This window comes from Penicillium arizonense (genome assembly GCF_001773325.1).
Source record: "Penicillium arizonense strain CBS 141311 chromosome Unknown PENARI_contig021, whole genome shotgun sequence".
Classification (NCBI taxonomy): domain Eukaryota; kingdom Fungi; phylum Ascomycota; class Eurotiomycetes; order Eurotiales; family Aspergillaceae; genus Penicillium; species Penicillium arizonense.
In genome coordinates, this window is record NW_019173298.1 from 359,192 (window position 1) to 378,181 (window position 18,990).

Consider the following 18,990-nt stretch of genomic DNA (forward strand, 5'->3'; position numbering starts at 1 on the left):
GAAAGAAGAAGTTACTGAAGATCGAAGCGGCGAGAAGAAGTCCAGAACAGCCGGGGAGGCTTGGCACTCTACAGTTCATTACTTATATACATCTCGTCTACCTACTTATACAGCTATTGACTTTTAATCCACCTTGATGGAGCCATAGATGCGATGAATAAATGCCCAACTGGCGAAGAATCCGATGGAACCTGGATGGTCAGCGAAGCCCGATGGGAGGCGGAAGGGAACATACCAGTCAAGATGAACACGACGAAGGCGATCAGCGCCGAATAACCCACATAGAGCACTGCCCCAGTCAATCCACCGAAGCTCACCCGCGTGGCCCAGAAAATGAGCGCATTCACGAAGACGTAGCCTCCGGTCATACCAGCGCCCGCGAAGGCACGCCAGTGCCACCGGTAGTTCTCTGCGCATAGCAGGAAGTATACCAGCAAAACGGTCGTGGCCGCTGAGGTGATAATCATGAGACCGTAGCAGAGGAACAAGAATCCAAACATGTAGTAGATCTTGTTGGTCCAGAGGGAGGTCATGATGAAGTATAGCTCAACAAAGATCGCACCGAAGGGCAGGATTCCGGTCAGCAGAATCGACGGAATCGTGCGCAAGCTGCCAGCCATTGGCGGGACCTGACGGGGGATCTGGTTTGTCTTTGTCGGGCCTTCGATTGGCTGTGGAAAACAACGTCAGTGATAAAGGACATGAACTTGAGAAGAGTTAACAATACCGATTGCTTGAATCCTAGCCAGCTGCCTGCCACACTCAATGGCACGCTGATTACAAACCAGATCATGACGAGCGCAAGCATGGTTCCGAATGGCACAGCACCGCTGGAGCCCTTGGCCCAGACGAACAGATTGAGAATGAAGAAACTACCGAAGATGATTCCTGGCGTGAAGAGAGGCGTCATGATAATGTTGCGCCTCCATGCGTCGCCGCCAAACGACTTGTATGCTCGTGCCGATACGTAGCCGCCAATGCAACCGAAGAGGGCGGAAATGAGGAGGATAGCGGTGGCCAGGAAACCACGGTTGGAGGGAGAAAGGAGGCCAAGTAGGGCGAATGCTAAGTAAGCACGTCAGTATCAAAGAGGCAAAGAATGAGAGCCGGGATACGTACCAACAGTGACACCAGTCATCATAAACAATTGAGCGCCGTTACCCAGCATCACACTGAGGAGTAGCGGAGACTTGGGGCACCGGAAGACATCGCCATGGACCAACTTCCAGCCGGAATCCTCCTGGACGCCATCCTCGATCGCAGCCGAGGTACCATCCAAATCCTCAAGGTTGAACGAATCCAGCCGATTGTAACGAGCGATATCCTTCTTGAGTGCGCGGATAAGAATCATGCTGACCATGCCCACAAGGAACACCACAAAGACGGCCGAGTTGATGAGAGAGAACCAATGGATCTTGGGGTCATAGACATGGAGGTATTTATCCCACCGGGTAGCCCAAGCAGTTGAAGATTCCTTCCAGTAAACACTGTATGTCCAGGTAACAGTTGTTTCGCCATCCTCACTCAGCGTGAGAACGTCACCCTGAGTCCCGCACTCAGCGGTTCCGTCATCCAAGTTCCGAGAGTTCTTGCGAGATTCAGGCTGGACAAGCACTCCAACAACGCGATATTTATCCTTGCCACCGAAGCCCACCTTGTGGTAGTCAATCACAATGTCATAATGGTTGTTAAGCAGAGCTTGTCCACTATCATCGAGATCACCAAGGGAGAAACCAGGGTTGTAGAACTTGGTCTTGGTAACACCGTCGTAATTCCACTGCGCAGCCGGCAGCCCATCCACAAGCCAGTTGATGTTGTAACCTTGGGAAATTCGTCGATTGGTAAATTTAGCGCTGCGGGCGTCGAATTTGGCCTCTGCACAGATCGATTTGCAGGTCTCGTTCTTTGCCATGTGAAGCTCGAATGGTGAGGTGCGAATCCGGTCACCAAACAGAATGCTCCCCAATGATTCCCTTACATCCTTGGGGCCATCTGCCGGACGACAGAATTGAAATGCTGGGTGGTAGTAGTCGTAGGAGAAAACGGAATGGAGCTGGTCGTCGCGCGAGAGACCGGGCGTCAAGTGGTTGACGTAGAGCGGAACTGATTGACCTTCATCGTAGGATGTTGGGGCGACACCAGGGAGGTAAAAGGCTGATGTGAAAGAAGGAATTGCAAGGAGAACCGATGCGAGGAGCGAGGCCCGATCGGTGAACCGCATGGTGAGCGTTCCAAATAATATGGGGCCCGCCTTGCAAGTCAGGCTCGATGGTTTGTTTAGAAATGGCGGTAAAGCTCAGGTTCGATAAAAGGGTGACAGATTGCATACAGTCAAAGCTACCACGAAAAGAGAGAATCACGGTCTCATCCGTGGGAAATCCACCAAGACAACAAGATGCACAAGAGAGAAGGAGAGTTGACACCTGGACAGCTCCGGCGCCTCTGCACGTGACTGATAACGATAAGGACAAAAATTTCCCGCGAATTTATTGATCTTCGCATCTTCGCATCTTCATATCTGCACATCTGCAATCATGACTTCTCAGGTGCCCTCGCGCCCTTTGAATTTGGCTGCACTGCTTGAGACTCTGAACACATGTCTATCGAACACACCCACTTCTCTACCCAAGTCACATAAAGATGCGCCTACCGATGTCACGATCGAGCCTCCGCAGGACGGCATCTCCCTCCTCGACACCAAGAGCGAGATCCTGCTTTCCTACCTACACAACCTTGTTTTCCTGATTATTTTCCAATTGCGACAAACCTCGAAGCAAAGCCCAAAAGAGAAGGCCGAATCTGCGGACAACTCTCTCGAAGATGATATTCGGAAGAAATTGATCGAGCTGCGGGTCTTCCTTGAGCGGGGTGTTCGCCCTCTCGAGGGACGCCTGAAGTACCAGGTAGATAAGGTCATCAAGGCCGCCGAGGATGCGGAACGATCTGAGAAGGCTCAGCCCACGAAGTCAAAGAGCCGCAAGGCCGCAAACTCGGATAATGAAGCGTCAGACGATGAAAGTGGTAGCGACGATGAAGAGGATATTGATGAAATGGCCTATCGTCCCAATGTCTCTGCCTTCTCCAAGCAAGTCGCCGAGCAGAAGAAGGCCCAACCCTCCAAGGCAGCCGACAAGGGCCCTGGTGATGGCATTTACCGCCCTCCGAGGATCATGCCGACTTCTTTGCCTACGACAGAGCGTCGCGAACGCCAAGACCGCAGACCCCTTCGATCCAATGTCATTGACGAATTCGTCAGCGCTGAGATGTCCTCTGCGCCTATGGCTGAGCCCAGTATTGGTAGCACAATTATCGATGGTGGCCGAACGACCAAGTCAAAGAAAGACCGCGAGCGTGAAGCCGAGCGCACTACCTACGAAGAGACCAACTTTGTCCGTTTGCCGAAGGAGACCAAGAAGGACTTGGCCAAACGCGGTCGTGGAAAGGATACCACATTCGGAGGCGATGAATGGAAGGGTCTCAATGAAGGCGCGGATCATATTGAGCGCCTCACTCGGAGAGCCAAAGGCAGCGGTGCCGCGCTGGAGAAGAGCCGGAAACGAAAGGTTAACGAGGATGGCCAACGTAGTGATGGCGTGGGCATGGGCCAAATCTTCGATAAGCGACGAAAGAAGGTTGACAGCTGGAAGCGGTAAATCGTGGCCTCATGTGGAGAGCAATTTCCAAGTCCAAAAGGCGTTTCTTGTGAATGATATTGACCATTATCGGAGTTTCTTTGGTTAAAAGGTCGGGTTTGACCTGCTACATATCTGTACCTATCTTATATAACACCCCTTGAAGCATATGATCTATTCATATATGCACTGACATCTTGCATGCTATATATACCTCGCTATGTAGGGAGAGATAGAGCGTTTGGCCCTATGGTGAAAATCGAAGTAATCTGTCTTCTACTATCAACATTGCTTACGGTCTCACGAACTTGTATGCTGGGTCTCAATATAGCAATCCAAGTATACTGCTGCATATATTCGTTATTTTATGAACTTCAACAGAATTTTAGAGCGCTGACCATCCAATTTGATCCACGCCCTTCGTACCGACGGTGGAGATTCCCCATATGTCCTAACAACTAGTGTATATTCTAGCGTTTATGAGATTGTGCAGCCTCAAAGTGACCCCAATGCTTCAGCAACTCTCCATGAGGCTCGCAATGTGGGCGTGACAAATACGCAAATCCAGCTTGCATGTCCTGGAAAGCCTGCTGGGAGCTTCTATCTTCATGAGACTATGTTGATCAACCCCATTGCTTACGCCTTGTTTGTGGACTCTTTGACTCACGACGGGCCGGGAATTCTATCCCGCATTGGTTTTGATACTGTTTGCAACCAGCTAGTTCCTCCAGGGCTCGGCCTGGAAGATGTTTTTGGGAACCGAGACCATCGCATTGTCCTCGGTGTAGTTGACACCTTGTCGTATGGGTATATTGGAAACGCCGAGCCGCCCTGTGAAGCCATATGCTCGAAGTTAAGAAAATTGTAATTTCGACAATATAGTCCCGCCTTTGGAATTCAGACTGATACACCAGGCCGTTATTAAACAGAATCAAAGCACGTTCAGAAGAACAAGTCGTGGCCACTTTAGGTTGTGCATGTTTAATAACTGTCAGTTGTGGTAGTCTTGATCTATATTTTACGGTTGTATAGCCATCCATGGATCAATTTGCGGCCGACGAATTCTGATAAAGCCTGGAAACGCAGTGTAAACTAGAAATTCCCTATTATTAATTATTTAATTTTAAATGACAAGGCGCACTACAGAGTAGAATAGAAATGTTACACTTGGCAAGTTGGCCCTGATTCACATGTGAAAGGACATGATGTCATACCTTTTGATATCTTGCTCGGCTCGTTTCTTCTCTCTGCAACACTCTTGCACTAAAATGGAGAACCCTGGTACGTTATAGACGTGGTGTTTTCTAGTGTTGTCAAACTAAAATGGTCTACAGTGGCTGAAATCCCAACGGTAATCCGTCTTCTGACGCAGTCGCCGCCGTCTGTGCAGGAAACTGTCCTGGGGCGGTTCTACACCAACAATGCATCTTTTGTCCATCCCTTCTGTCGGGTTCCCAGCTTCCAGGGGAGCCGATGGTGGGTTGCAAAGATCTTTCAGTGGTACAAGATTATGTCGCCCCGAATCGAGTTGGAGGTCCATTCTATCGGTATGTCACTACGCGACGGTGATAGAAGAGTAAAGAATCTAACCTCTTTGTAGCATTCGACGAGGAAAAGCTCAAACTTTATGTGAATATGTCACAAATCTTCTCTATCTGGCTTGTTCCTTTCCATGTTGCTCCAGTCAGCCTCACCACTGTCTTGGATTTGACTTTTGAATCTCCCACGAGCGATGCCACGACCAATGGGGACCACAGACTTTACTACATCACCCAGCAAGAAGATCTATACCAAACCTCGGAGTTTATCAAGTTCATCATGCCACACATTGGATACTGGCTTGTTTTTGGCTGGCACCTGATTGCAACGCTCTTCTGTGTTGCTGGTGTCATGTTGCTTTGGCCGATATTGTGGCTGGAAGAAAAGCGTTATATCCCAGGTAGCTTTCTACAAGGGGGGAACCTGGCTTACAACATGGAGAAGAAAATATCAGAGATTAAAGAGCACTGACATCGGAATTAGCTTTCAAATCTTCCAAGGTTGCTGTTAATGGATACCTGTGACTTAATGTATGCACTGAACTTGCTTTCCTTCATATTACATGCATTGAAGATCTCTGTGGAGGTTTCTTTATTCATTCAAAACAAATCAAGACCCAAGTCCTGGCTTCATCGCTATGCTGCTTTCGCTGCAAATCAATCGCCTGCTATGTTGGCCACATCTCTTATTTCACACATTCAATGAGTCTTATTCTTTGGGCGCTGCTTTTCCAACTCCCTGCGGAAGGCGTTTTCCTGCTCCACGACCATCAAGGGCAATCCACGGCCGATACCGAAGAACACGAATAACGCCCACTTCCAACGGAATGGGTTGATGACCAGAACAAATAAGTACCAGTAAATCAGTTCAGCATAGGTGAAAAACTCAAACGCTCCCGTGGGTGCCAGACGCTTCATGAACCGTGTGAAATCGATCCAGGTCTTCATCCAAGCCTCAGTGGGACGGGTCAATGGGTCAGTCAGGAACATGAGCAAAAATCGTGTGTAGATTCCGATATGCATGTTGCCCACTGTTCCAATGGCGTCAACGTAGGTGCTATTGTTTGCGCAAATGTCCGGGTATTTGGGTGGGAAGACTTGGAGATACCAGCTGGGCGGGCCGTACGGTTCTTCGAAAACCTCCTCCGGCAAGAAGGCCAATGAAGGTCGTTTGAAGCCAGTCGCCATGACAATGATGTCACCCTCAACCAGGCGCTCCTGGCCAGGGCCTCCCTTGGGCACACCCTTGGATCGGAAGTTGAATGTCACACCCCTCTCTTCCACTGAAACAATATCGCCTCGCAGCCAATGCGCCTTTCCTTCCCGAATCTGGTCGAATAATTCAGAATTGGCCATGGGAGTCTGTGTGAAGATTCCCTTTTCAGTCGGCGCAATGTCTTGGAGGTCCCGGTAGAAGAACTTGCGCAGCAACCATTCGGGAATCCATGAGAGAGAAATCTCCTGACCAAAGATGTTGCAAGCCAGCAGGGATTGCACGAGCACGTTTCGAGGGATGATCCATTTGTCTGACCGAGACAAGACGTCGATCTCGGCGGCACCGTTCTTGACAGCAAATTCTAGTGCCTCGATGGCGCTGGCGCCGCCTCCAACAATCAACACCTTCTTTCCTTTGGCACTCTTGCCATCCAGATTAGAGGAATGGTAGATTTCCCCCTTGAACTTTTCTTGGTTGGGCAGTGGAGGCATCTTAGGGTCTCCACACACGCCTACTGTAGCCAAGATACCGTCGAAGACGCCGTACTGGCTTTCGTCGTCGTTGATGACCCATTTGCCGTTCTTGTTCTTTTTCACGGAAGTGACATGGGTCTCAAACGCGGTACGTCCTTCCAAGTCATAGTGTTTCCAGACCTTGATAATCTGTTCCTTGATCTGCTGCTGGGAAGGATATGCGCTGTCAAAGTGGACAGAGGGGTGGAACCTGTACATGAGACTGTGGACCTGCAATGCAGAGGTTGAGTTGACTCTCTATAGCTTGTTAGTTGAAGTTATATTTCACTAAGCAGGGAAAATCCTACACTCCAGATGCCTCCGAGACCTTGTTCCTTAGGTCGTGATTCAAATAGTTGCACATCGAAGCCATGACCCACACAATGGGCAGCAGAGGACACTCCAGTCAATCCAGCACCAATGACTGCGACCCTCTTGCGAGGGATGTTGGCGTTTTGAGCGGTTGGGGGTGGGGGAACGGGAGAAAAGACGTAGACCAGGACTGCCTGCAGAGCCATGTAGAACCAGGTAAAGGTTTCTACAAATGGATGCCGGATCAGTGCCAGGATAAACGACTCATTGCTAGAGGCCGCCATGTTTGAAGATGAGAAAAGAAATGGTGAGAGCCGGGAGAATATTTATACGACGTTGGACGCTTCAGTGCTTTCATGTGAAGACATGACATCATGTCGGAAGATTCCAAGAATTTCATACTTCGATCAGGGGCCTTTGGTCTATCCACACGCTTCTTTTACTGCTATTTGCTTCTCTAGGCCGCAGGATCCACAGATATCTTCCTCGGGATGCCGTCACAAGAGTCAATTCATAGAAGACTAGACGTTTCAAGCTCTGGATGGGGCTATGTGCGACCTACACAGCTCTGAAGTGTTACTTTCACATGTTTTTCTGACAAAAAGTACACCTCAGCTCGAATGGTAGCCGAGCAAAGCCGCGAGAGGGGACAATGCGATCTTCTCTTAGAAAGCAGGTAGACATCTTCGCCGTCTGTGTAGATCTGGTATGTATAGATCGAAACCGCAATTGGTAGATACCATGAGGAGATATTTTCAAATTGACCAAACCAATACATAATCTGCACTACAAATATTGGTATATCATGAACTAAATTACCCAATGGCATTGGTGAATTGAGTAGAAACCCTCTTCGAAAATCTGATGGCATTGTATACAAACCCTGGGCGGTAAACCTCGTTCTGCCAACAATGCCATCCGCAGTCTTCAAGGTTGACACTTCCTTGTCAACTTCCTCATGGGCGCCATGATCTTTCATTCTTGAGTCTCTTTAGACCGCTGCGATAAACAGCCTGAGCGATCAGCCTCATCTTTCACTATGGGTCCTACCCCCGTTCTTGACCAATTCCTCGGCAGCCTTGGGGAATTGGTCCAGAATCGCGACGGTGCTAAAGTACAGGACTTCCTTCAGATCGAGCCGCCCCTCTCCGACATTTATGAGCGCATGATCGAGGAATTACGAAATAACTTCCCCCCATGTCCCAAATCTGATGCCGAGCTTCTCCAACGATGTGATCGCCTCGTGCCGCGATCCAAGGGTAGCTCCTCGTGGACCGCCTTTCCGACTTTTCTCAAGCTCTACCTGACCTTTCTGCGCGATGTGAAGACGGAAAACTTGCTGGAGACATACAATTTATTGAAAGCTTTGCTCAAGTAGGTTCTAACCCACAGAGATCTAATGCGCGCAGCAACATGCCCGCAATAACGAGCCTGATCACTGACTCAATTTCTTACAACTTTAGCCAGTGTGTGCTCGCCCTTGGAGATAGCCAGATGGGCGTCGTTGTTCTTCCTACTGTGCTCTACTTGTCCAAAGTCCTGGCGAAATTGGCTATGGGTCTCGATCGTCGACCGGATCTGATCGCGCATATCCTACGCATGGAAGGACAACCAGACCAAGATGATACGGTTGAGAAAGTGACTTTGGTGGAAAAATCGGCAAATGTGGTGCGCGAAGCATTTATCAAGTGTTTGACTGACCGTACCGGCACTCCTGGCCCGCACGGCAAGCCAGAGGGCAAACGGATCGGTATCTATCTCATGGCCAATTTGTGTCTAAAACTTCTCTTCCAGGTATGCAGGTCTCTTGGTCCTTTCCCACCGCATATTCTTATTGACGAAAAATAGTGCGGCAAGCTTCGCAACGCTGAACAGATGTTTGCGAGCATCACCGCGCAGTCGCCCCCCTTGGCTTACTTCCCTGCCTCGCAGCGTGTTACCTACCTCTACTACCTCGGTCGCTACCTCTTCGCCAACAACCTCTTTTTCCCTGCTCAGACTGCACTGCAGGCTGCCTATGACCAATGCCACCGCCAGGCAACAAGCCAACGACACCTAATCCTCACCTATTTGATTCCATGCAACATCATACTGGGCCGATTCCCCTCCCGGGCGCTTTTGCAAAGACCGGAGGCACACGGTCTTGCCGAACAATTCGAACCTCTATGTCGGTTGATCACTCGAGGAGATTACCTTGCCTTCCGACAGCATCTCTCCCTCAGCTCACCCACCGCTGAATGGTTCGCCCGCAAAGGAATTTTGCTCACTCTCCGCAATCGATGCGAGATTCTTGTATGGCGTTCTTTTGCGCGCAAAGTTTTCATCAACGGAGGTTTCCACGGAGATCCGCAGGCGCAGGCGCAACGCGGACCTCCCCCGTATCTCTATCTCAACAAGGCCGTTGTAGCAACGCGATGGCTTCAATCACAGCATGCATTATCCGGGAATGACCCGGCTGGTGCCACAGCAGCTCTCAACAAATATGGTTCACAGGTCATCTTCGAACCCACAGATTCCGAGTACGCGGGCTTGTCAGGGGAAGATGAGTATACTGGTCCCCAGGATAGCGAAATACTCGCAGAATATGGCGATTACATCGCCCCGGATGGCTTCTATAATGATGAAGGGTACTGGCAGCCCAGTGAAACCGGTCAACTGGTGGATGGCGAGCCATATGATGATTATGGCGACTGCGACGTGTACCCATATTCCGACGAACCCGAAGACAGCAGATATTCCCACACCCCGTCTCCTCTGATGCGGGAAATCGAGTCGATATTTGCATCCCTCCTGACACAAGGTTTGATGCGCGGGTACCTCACCCACCGCAACCCTCGATTCGCCATTCCGGGTGCCCGACTCCGAGGCGCCTTGCCTACAGGCTTCCCGAATGTTTGGCAGACCATCTTTTCGCATGAGAACGAAGATTCCAGCGTTCCTGGCTGGGTTCAGCCTCCGCCTACCGGGTTCAATGCACCTAGAGCCAATGGAGGAGCAGGGGGAGCAGGAGGAGCCGGAGGGGGCCGGGTGGTCAACCTCTCAGGAGCACGCCCAGTTGGAGTTCAATAATGACTTTATGATACCTGTAGTTTAAGCGAGTCCAATTCCATCTTCTTCTATCTTCTATCTCTAAGGTCTATAACGTGCACCTCTCTCTATACTATATTGAATCTTAGGCTTAACCCGACCTGATCTAGCAGCGAAGTGCTTTAACACTTTGTTTCGACTAGAAAGAGCCCTAACGCGTGCTAAATCTCTTTATCGATAAGATTTTTGCGGGGAAACCGAGCTTCGGCCTTCTCCATTTCAACTCCCTTGCATCCTGCATCCTGCATTGGCCTCCCTCATGACTCATTCTGAAGCTGTGCAGGAGATATCGGCGCGGGTCACTGACTTCTACCGCCGCCAACAACCCTTTCGCATTTACCATGGCGCAACCAATAGCACGCGACCCTCCAATCACTCAGCATCTACCACAGTGAGCATTGCAGATCTCACCCATATTTTGCAGATCAATGCAGACAGCTGCACGGCACTGGTCGAGCCTAATGTCCCGATGGATGCCCTTGTGCACGCCTCCCGATCTCTGGGCCTGGTCCCGCTCGTCGTTATGGAGTTTCCGGGTATCACCGTCGGAGGCGGATTCTCCGGAACGTCGGGCGAGAGCAGCTCGTTTCGGGAAGGGTTCTTTGATCATACGGTCAATTGGATTGAAATGGTTCTTGCGGATGGCCAGGTGGTGAAGGCCTTCAATGACCGCGTCGAGTTGAGGGAGGATATCGAGGACAAACGATCGGACTTGTTCTGGGGCGCTGCATCTTCCTTTGGTACTCTTGGAGTGGTCACCTTGTTGGAGGTTCGATTAAAGAAGGCAGAACCCTTGATCGAATTGAAATACTATGTCAGTTCAAATATGAAAGATGCACTGTGCGACTTCCAGGCGGCTCGTGCTGATCCGAAGACTGAATATCTCGACGGTATCGTTTACTCAAAGAACAAGATCGTTGTTTGCGCTGGACGACAAGTGAGCAAAAGTCCCAATCTAACAGTCCATCGGTTCACTCGTCGACAAGATGATTGGTTTTATTTGCACGTCGAACGGATCACCAAATCTCTCACCAAGCAAGCTGGCTCTCACACTCCAGATGCAGTGGACTACATTCCTCTGACAGACTATCTCTTCCGCTATGACCGGGGTGGCTTCTGGGTTGCCCGTTACGCTTTCCGCTACTTCTGTGTCCCGTTCATCCCACTTACGCGCTGGCTCCTCAACCGATTTATGTACACCCGGGTGATGTACCACGCTTTGCATGTCAGTGGTCTCGCACGCCAGTATGTCATTCAAGACGTCGGCGTGCCAGTATCTACCGCTTCCGAGTTCCTGGACTGGCTGGACCATCCCGAGAACTTTGGGCAATATCCTCTCTGGCTCTGCCCACTACCCCCTGGAAGCGCCGGTGGGTTGGAAGGACAGACGATGAACCATAGCAAAGCAGATGATTCGAACCCAGAGAGAACAACTTTGATGAATTTCGGAATCTGGGGACCATCAACCACCACTGGACAAGCCGAATTTGTGGCTCAAAATCGGCAGCTCGAACAGAAGGTTCATAGCCTTGGAGGAAAGAAATGGCTCTATGCACATACTTACTATACAGAGGCAGAGTTCTGGAAAATTTACAACAAAGAGGACTACGATACTCTGCGTAGCAAGTACCATGCACAACACCTTCCCACGCTGTATGACAAGGTACGGGTGCGCGAATCGGATCTCCCGGGTGCGCATCGCGGGGTGTTCGAAAGTGGATGGAAGGGAATGGTCAAACGAGCTCTTTGGGATGTCTGGCCATTCAGTGGATTGTACGGAGTCTACAAAGCCTGGAGAGGAGGGGACTATCTATTGCAAAAGGAGATTCCTAAGAAGAAAGCCGACTAAACCAAAGCCTGGTATTATGCATTCAACCTCGCCAGTCGCAAAAACGCCGAGAGGCCTCATCTAGTGCTTATGCATGATGCAAGATAGGGAGAACACGCAAATATAGAACCGAACATATAAACAGACCCCGAAAATGAAATGCCCGAAAGGAACGCCGAGGGGCGTGTCTATTCCTCCACAATTCGTCCCTCCAGCCGAGGAGAGATACCTGACGTCCAGGCTGGAGTGAACTCTCCCTCACCGTCCATGGTGTTCAACGTTGTAGGTTGTAGTCCTGCGTGCCGCATCCACTTCCGGACAACTCGCCGCGCAATTTGCAAGCGGTGCTCTTCGTCGGCGGAGGACTGCGCTGGCAAGGTAACGTAGTTGGTGAATGGTTGCGATGAGGTCAGTATATCCGGATTCTCATCGGAATCAGAGTCCATGGCGTCGCCATTAGCCTCATCCCCAGTGAGAGCCTTGATATCCTGTTCAAGCTCTTCAGGGAATCGACCGTAATAGTATTCTGCATGGTTTGTCCGCTTAAGAGCAGGTCGTGACCCTAGCTTCTTGACTGGGGGCTTTTCGGCTTTGGGAGACGTCGCGGCGGATGGCGGTTTTAGCCAGCCTTCACCGTGCAGGTTGCGATGGACAGTACCCCAATGTCGGCGCAAACTGGCGCTCCAGCGATTCCATTTACCGAGCACCTTCAGACTTAGGAAGTATTGGCGTAGAATGGTGCTAATGAGCACACCGTTTTCCTCATCAACAAGCTCCTCCACCTCACCTCCTTCAGACTGAACTAGTAATGCGGAAAATCCGTCTTTACCTCGCGCCATGTATCCACGAGTCGCGAGGACATAATCACGATGCAGATCAATGGGTTCACTACCGATACGCGCGAATGTAATGCGCGAGCCCGGGGGCGCTGTGAGCTTAAACCCATAGCTGATATTCGACACCTGCGAGAACCGGCCCTCGAGTGCAGGGAGCTGGCTAACCCCATTTTCAAGTGCATTCAGCAATGCCTGACCACTGAGGCGTAGCAGCACGACGGGATCTTCAAAAGGGAAACAGTTCAACAAATCTTTCAGCTTCAAAATCCCTGGCGGGTAGATTTGATCGCCGCGAATGGTGCCACCGGCCATCATGGCACAGTCGGCGGCATAGTAGAAGCGCATTAGGTCGCAGACAAAATTACCTAGATTGGATTCACGCTGGCGTACAGTAGAGAAACGACCATCGAGGGGACTAACGGTGAACCCAATTGGTTTGTCCAGTTTAGCCTTGAGGCTGGATGTGAGCCGGGCCACCAACTTCACCGTATCAGGGTCCTCAGGAATTGAGCGAACTACATCTCGCCGCACGATGTTGAAATCCCAGCCCCCTTTCCCACCAGGTTTGCGGAAAGCCTCAATATAGCTGAATTGTTTGAAGTCAGTCCCTGATCGCAAGACATGAATTCCATTGACAATGGAATGCGCATAGAAGTGGTCGTGTCCTCCGAGGATGATGTCGACAAGATCAGGCGATAGATTGCTGGCTAATTTATGATCGTTTGGTTCGCGTTGATGGGTGACAGCGACGACAATGTCTGCTCCTTGTTCCCGGAGTTGCTTACCAAGTGCTCGAGCTGTTTCAGACGCGGATTTGTAAATCAGATCAGGCGGAAGTACGTTGATTGTGCCGAGCCTAAAAGTCGTGTAAGCCGAAGATGCTAAGAGCGTATCGTCTGGAATGCATACCATTCTCTCTCTCCTAGACCCAACACGCCAATCTTGATCCCGTTCGACGATGTCAATATGCGGGTCTTACCACAGTCGGCGATTGGAACACCGTCTCCTAACGCCGGGTCAAGCACATTTGCCAAAAGCCACGGGAAATGACATTGGCTCGCAAGATGCCGGAACTGGACCACTCCAAAATCAAGGTCATGATTCTGGATGAATTAGCGGTGTACATGCCAGGCGGATTGCTGGTTGCCATACTCACACCCACACAAGCCACATCGGTGCCCACTGTGTTGAGAAATGGTACCATATGTCTGCCTTTTGTAATTGTACTCTCGATACTCGGATTGAATGCATCGCCGGAGAAGAAGGTGAGGATATCGGGCTGCCCGGCGAATTGCGAGTGAGATCGGTAGTAGTTCACGAGGGATTGGAATCGAGATATCCCGCCAATAGGTTCTGCAGAGCCAGACCTAAGTAGAATGTGTTAGTATAGTTCCATTCAAAGCAGGGTGGCGAGCTGGATGAGAGAGGCGCATACTCGACGTGATAAACATCATTGTAGTGGATCAGCCGTAGATCCGGGGATCCGGTTCGATCTGAGCAATAAGTGACGGAGTGGCCGTCTGTGTCGAGGCTTGCCATGTGAAACCCAAGGAAGTCCAAGAGGTCCAGAAAGATACAAAGAATAGCTACAGGGGAGAAGGGGAGATGGGACAAACACAATGAGGGGAACCGCCACCCGAGTGCCTGGGTGGCTGGGTGCCTTGGATTTATTGCCTGAAGATTGGGGTGTCAATGAGTTGAGCTATCATGAAGGGGAAAAAAACAGCAAAAAATAAAAATAAAAAGCAAAACGCCCACCATGCATATGAGGTATCCTAGAATTTACACATAATTTCATAACTTCTGCTCCGTCACTGTCCATCGCCGCTGTGGTCCGCCCTCACGATCCTCCAACGATTGTGCGCTCCCCCATAAACCACGCTGCGACAGCGTTCGCTGTGGTAACTGTTTTGTCCAGCCACCCATAGGCTTCTCAGGAAGCGCTGAATCTTGGCTAACTGGACGGTCACCAAAGTTTGGCACAAGGTCGTCCTCTGTGTCGTCGGCCTTCTCGGTCCTCTCGGTCTTGTCGGTCTTGTCGGGAGACATCGAACCCCAGAGCCCAGAGGCACCGCGAGGATTAGTTGACGGGCGCATGGTCAGCGTCCAGCCACGAGGACTCGTTATGGAATTCAGCGGCGGCCCAGTTGCTGATGTGCCTTGGAGGAGCGATGAGCGAGAAGTAAGTCGATGCCGATAGGACGAGACCGGAGCTGATGGAACAGGCTGTGGTGCGGAGGGAGACACCAGCGAGGTGAGCTGTGAGGGGTTGATTCCTGGACGCAGATGATCAGTGGACGCCACAAGCTGCAGGGAGTATTCCCGTGAGACCGATTGGCTCCCCACGCGCTCCGGAGAATTACGCGCATCCTCCGTGGCGGGGTTCTTGATGCGGTCGCGTCGTACAGCCATGGTGAGTGAGGCCGTGTTGATATCAAGGAGGACCGCGTGACCAGTCAATGCGCTGATCAACGCATTACAGTCCGCGCCATGTGTGATTATAACGAGGACCGTTTGCGCATCACCGTCGGTGCTTGCTCCATTCGAGGCGCTCTCAGACCTATGGTCAGATGATCCCTGTGCTTGGTACCAGTTTACCATGTGCTGGAACCCATCATGAACACGTTCATGCATAGTACTCCACTCTTCGCCATATTCACCTCCAGTTCCCCAGTAAGGTGTGCGCAAACTGTCCCATTGGTAATCGATCCTCGTGCATGCGTTCCGCGCATGGGCAACATATCCGGTAGGAATGGGATCGGAAGAAGAGACCGCATAGCTCGGCGTGGGGGGTATATAGGACGCATCTAGACTGGACGGTAGGTCTGTATTTAGACGGCCCAGAGGCTTCTTCGCATCCTTGGCATGGACGGGGTTTTGTTGGGTGTCATATGTGCTAGCACGTTGTCGTGGACCGTGTTGGTTCGATTTAGAATGCAAGCCTTCCTCCTCCTCGGTTGTGGGTGAATTGGGATGAGAGTGACTGCCCCAGCCACCGGGAAAATGACCTGACAAAGCCCTTGCCGACCCGTCCGCAGCAGGGATGACCTCGGCACGACGCAGCAATTCCGCTTTGGCACAAGCCACCATTCTATCCGAGCTAGGAGGTGGCGTGATCTGGTCAAAGTAGTCTGGTGACAGCCATTCTCCCAAAAATGCATCGACGCGAAGCAGACATCGTAGGTCGGGGTTTGACGAGGCTGACAGTAGGGAAGGGCTTGACTCATGTGTCTCGATAGGGTGTGAGCTGATACCCGCACTGACACCAATGGCAGTTTGAAGACATCGCAGGTATGGAGAGGTATGGACAATGACGTTATATCGGTCGTACAACTCCGAAGATGCGGGGGCGGGATTTAGGCTGGCCTGATCATCCGAGGTCGGATGATGCTGGCCCTGCGAGTCTTCTCCGGTGAATTGCCGGGTTTTCAGTAGACTTCCGATCCGTACACCTAGGGCGCGAGCTTGCATCCACCCACCGTAGGAGAGAGGCGGGTCGTAAGGCGTAGGGGAGGTAAGATGCCAGTCTTTGTCTGCAGCATCGAGGCGGGCGCCATGTCTTCAGCCCAGTTAGCAGCGCAGACGCAATGCACGAGGCAAATGAGATTTACCTGGCTATAAACACAATCGGTGGTGATTTTGTCATCGAGTCAAGATGTAGACTTGGAACCCGCTGCAACTTATTTTTTTCTCTGGAATGTTAGGATATCAGCAAAAACTGAGCCACGAAAACAAGATGAAGCGAGAATGAAATTCAAAGAATGCGCGCCATGACCAGCCAAGGCACCATGGCGACCATAACAATGAAAGCTGGAAGCTGAAGGAGATAAGACGGAGAAATTCATCCTGATGTCCGGGCATGTGATTGGCTTATGTAACCATACTCAGGTGAAGTATAAGTTAGAATCTTTGAATCTTTGGATCCCTTGATACTCACATTCGGCTACAATTGGTTATGCATAGCAAGAAGAAATAGTTTATCCTGACCTCAACATCATTCAATGCTTTCCAGGTTGGCCAATACCATATTTGAAGTCAAATGCAACTACGGAAGCACAAGTGTGAAATTGCCCAGGAGTTCTTTTCTTCATTCACCTGTAAACGTTACTAGCGATTGAATGACTCAATAATCAACTACTCAATTGCCATTTACCTAGTGCTCAGTAATCAGTACTCACTAAGTAGTTAACTGCCAATCTAAGCTTAATGTCAGCCGTCCGATCCGGACCCGACTGATGTTAAGCTCGGGATCCACACCAGATCTGATAGAGAGACCTTCTTGCCATGTTCCTGTAGCTTCTATATTTGTTCAATCTCGTCTTTTCTTTGACCTTGGATTATATAGACTCGTCCCATGAACATGTCGACCCCATCAACCTAGAAAAGGCGCCCACGCATGGCAATGATGAGGCTTTAACGCGGCTCGAGACTTCGCAGTCGCAGATATCGCCACCAGACTCGCTATTACAGGAGGCCATTTCGGTATCTGTGGTGTGCATGGCGCAATTTTTATGACCCAGACCGGTCTCTGCATCTCTATTGCTCCAGCTATATCATCGGCCGTAGCTTTGGCACCACCAATCCCGCAAATCTGAGCTGGTTTGCGGCTGCGTATAGTTTGATTGTCGGTACATTCATTTTGGTTGCAGGCCGACTTGGGGATATGTATGGACATTGTCGCATGTTTGTGATCGGCTTCTGTTGGTTTGGCCTGTGGTCCTTGCTGGCTGGGTTTGGCGTCTGGCCCACCCAAATCTTCTTTGACTGTTGTCCTGCTTTCCAGGGAATTGGACCAGCTATACTGCTTCCTAACACTATTGCAATTCTTGGACGTACATATCCCCCGGGCCTACGGAAGGAAATGATCTTCAGTCTGTTCGGCGCTACCGCTCCTGGAGGATTCGTTGTGGGAGGTGTCTTCTCATCCATCTTTGCTCAGCTTGTCTGGTGGCCCTGGGCATATTGGGTAATGGGAATCGCATGTGCCATGCTAGCTTTAATTGGAAAAGTAGTAGGCCCCCCAGTACGCGACCAAAGTTTAGCGACGATCTTCGTTTCTGGCAGCGTCTTGATCTCCCCGGAGCCACTGCAGGTATTTCAGGCTTGGTGCTGATCAATTTTTCCTGGAACCAGGCTGCGCTTATGGGTTGGAAAACCCCTTACACCTATGTGCTTCTCATTGTTGGATTTCTGTGCCTCGGCGCCTTTGCATTGATTGAACGCAAATCACTATGTCCGTTGCTCCCACGGGCTGCTTTTACAGGCGATCTAGCCTGGGTTCTTGGATGCATCGCAGCTGGTTGGTCATGTTTTGGTATCATCATATCTTACTTCTATCAATTTATGGAAGTATTCAAAGGGGATTCTGCGCTCTTGGCCACAGCCAAATGGTCTGCTGCGGCAATTTCCGGTGCCATTGCGGCACTTATTACTGGATTCCTGCTTGGTCGCCTTCCGCCCAGCGTGATCATGTTTTGCGCAATGGCATGTTTCACGGCTGGTCTCTCAATCTTTGCCACCGTGCCTGTCGACCAAGCCTACTGGGCACAAGCATTCGTGGTGAGCATCGTCACCTCTTGGGGAATGTATGTATCAACCTGTCCAGCGTCATTTGCCCTTGATCATGCGTTTAACTAACTTGGGTTTAGCGATATGTCGTTCCCCTCTGGAACGCTAATTCTGAGTAATTCTATGCATCGCCACCATCAAAGGCTCGCTGCAACCCTCGTGGCTACCACGGTCAACTACTCCATCTCCTTGAGCCTTGGATTTGCGGGCACAGTTGAAACGAATCAATGACACAGGACACAAAATTCTTCGTGGCTATCGTGGTGTGCACTGTATTTGGGAATTGAACTGGCGGGACTGGGCCTTGTGGTGTCAACATGTTTCATGTTTACGAGTTGGCAACGGTATCGCAAAGACCGAAAGGGCTGAAAAATGTTTCTACATTTTGGATGCCTTTACATGTATATTGTTGATCCACGACAATGCTTGTGATAGCCCTTTTAGGTCATATTATATGTCTA

The 18,990-nt window shown here is 50.6% G+C and overlaps 9 protein-coding genes across 9 annotated transcripts; 5 read left to right on the forward strand and 4 right to left on the reverse strand.

The window, feature by feature from the left end:
- Window positions 1–123: 123 nt before the first annotated feature.
- Window positions 124–2,221, reverse strand: PENARI_c021G02364 (transmembrane 9 family protein; the record flags this gene model as incomplete). The annotated part of the gene is made up of 4 exons (XM_022635169.1): window positions 124–191; window positions 236–671; window positions 728–1,065; window positions 1,120–2,221. 4 exons carry the CDS (start codon window positions 2,219–2,221, stop codon window positions 124–126), a joined length of 1,944 nt encoding a protein of 647 aa, XP_022485002.1.
- A 313-nt stretch (window positions 2,222–2,534) lies between these two features.
- On the forward strand, window positions 2,535–3,653 carry lcp5 (small subunit rRNA maturation protein LCP5; the record flags this gene model as incomplete). The annotated part of the gene is made up of 1 exon (XM_022635191.1): window positions 2,535–3,653. The coding sequence occupies one exon, from the start codon at window positions 2,535–2,537 to the stop codon at window positions 3,651–3,653; it is 1,119 nt and encodes a 372-aa protein (XP_022484995.1).
- Window positions 3,654–4,900: 1,247 nt separating this feature from the next.
- Window positions 4,901–5,695, forward strand: PENARI_c021G11726 (uncharacterized protein; the record flags this gene model as incomplete). The annotated part of the gene is made up of 4 exons (XM_022635288.1): window positions 4,901–4,913; window positions 4,967–5,179; window positions 5,233–5,571; window positions 5,655–5,695. 4 exons carry the CDS (start codon window positions 4,901–4,903, stop codon window positions 5,693–5,695), a joined length of 606 nt encoding a protein of 201 aa, XP_022484942.1.
- A 174-nt stretch (window positions 5,696–5,869) lies between these two features.
- On the reverse strand, window positions 5,870–7,494 carry PENARI_c021G07198 (flavin-containing monooxygenase; the record flags this gene model as incomplete). The annotated part of the gene is made up of 2 exons (XM_022635227.1): window positions 5,870–7,156; window positions 7,207–7,494. The coding sequence occupies 2 exons, from the start codon at window positions 7,492–7,494 to the stop codon at window positions 5,870–5,872; spliced, it is 1,575 nt and encodes a 524-aa protein (XP_022484886.1).
- Window positions 7,495–8,249: 755 nt separating this feature from the next.
- On the forward strand, window positions 8,250–10,279 carry PENARI_c021G05009 (uncharacterized protein; the record flags this gene model as incomplete). The annotated part of the gene is made up of 3 exons (XM_022635196.1): window positions 8,250–8,584; window positions 8,674–9,004; window positions 9,059–10,279. The coding sequence occupies 3 exons, from the start codon at window positions 8,250–8,252 to the stop codon at window positions 10,277–10,279; spliced, it is 1,887 nt and encodes a 628-aa protein (XP_022484993.1).
- Window positions 10,280–10,556: 277 nt separating this feature from the next.
- On the forward strand, window positions 10,557–12,146 carry PENARI_c021G11902 (uncharacterized protein; the record flags this gene model as incomplete). Its single annotated transcript, XM_022635290.1, has 1 exon — window positions 10,557–12,146. The coding sequence occupies one exon, from the start codon at window positions 10,557–10,559 to the stop codon at window positions 12,144–12,146; it is 1,590 nt and encodes a 529-aa protein (XP_022484976.1).
- Window positions 12,147–12,313: 167 nt separating this feature from the next.
- On the reverse strand, window positions 12,314–14,500 carry PENARI_c021G05557 (putative 5'-nucleotidase; the record flags this gene model as incomplete). The annotated part of the gene is made up of 4 exons (XM_022635210.1): window positions 12,314–13,817; window positions 13,871–14,064; window positions 14,118–14,328; window positions 14,397–14,500. The coding sequence occupies 4 exons, from the start codon at window positions 14,498–14,500 to the stop codon at window positions 12,314–12,316; spliced, it is 2,013 nt and encodes a 670-aa protein (XP_022484924.1).
- Window positions 14,501–14,755: 255 nt separating this feature from the next.
- Window positions 14,756–16,607, reverse strand: PENARI_c021G03166 (uncharacterized protein; the record flags this gene model as incomplete). The annotated part of the gene is made up of 2 exons (XM_022635175.1): window positions 14,756–16,520; window positions 16,573–16,607. The coding sequence occupies 2 exons, from the start codon at window positions 16,605–16,607 to the stop codon at window positions 14,756–14,758; spliced, it is 1,800 nt and encodes a 599-aa protein (XP_022484994.1).
- A 1,215-nt stretch (window positions 16,608–17,822) lies between these two features.
- Window positions 17,823–18,760, forward strand: PENARI_c021G05602 (uncharacterized protein; the record flags this gene model as incomplete). The annotated part of the gene is made up of 3 exons (XM_022635212.1): window positions 17,823–17,984; window positions 18,095–18,546; window positions 18,610–18,760. The coding sequence occupies 3 exons, from the start codon at window positions 17,823–17,825 to the stop codon at window positions 18,758–18,760; spliced, it is 765 nt and encodes a 254-aa protein (XP_022484933.1).
- Window positions 18,761–18,990: the final 230 nt, after the last annotated feature.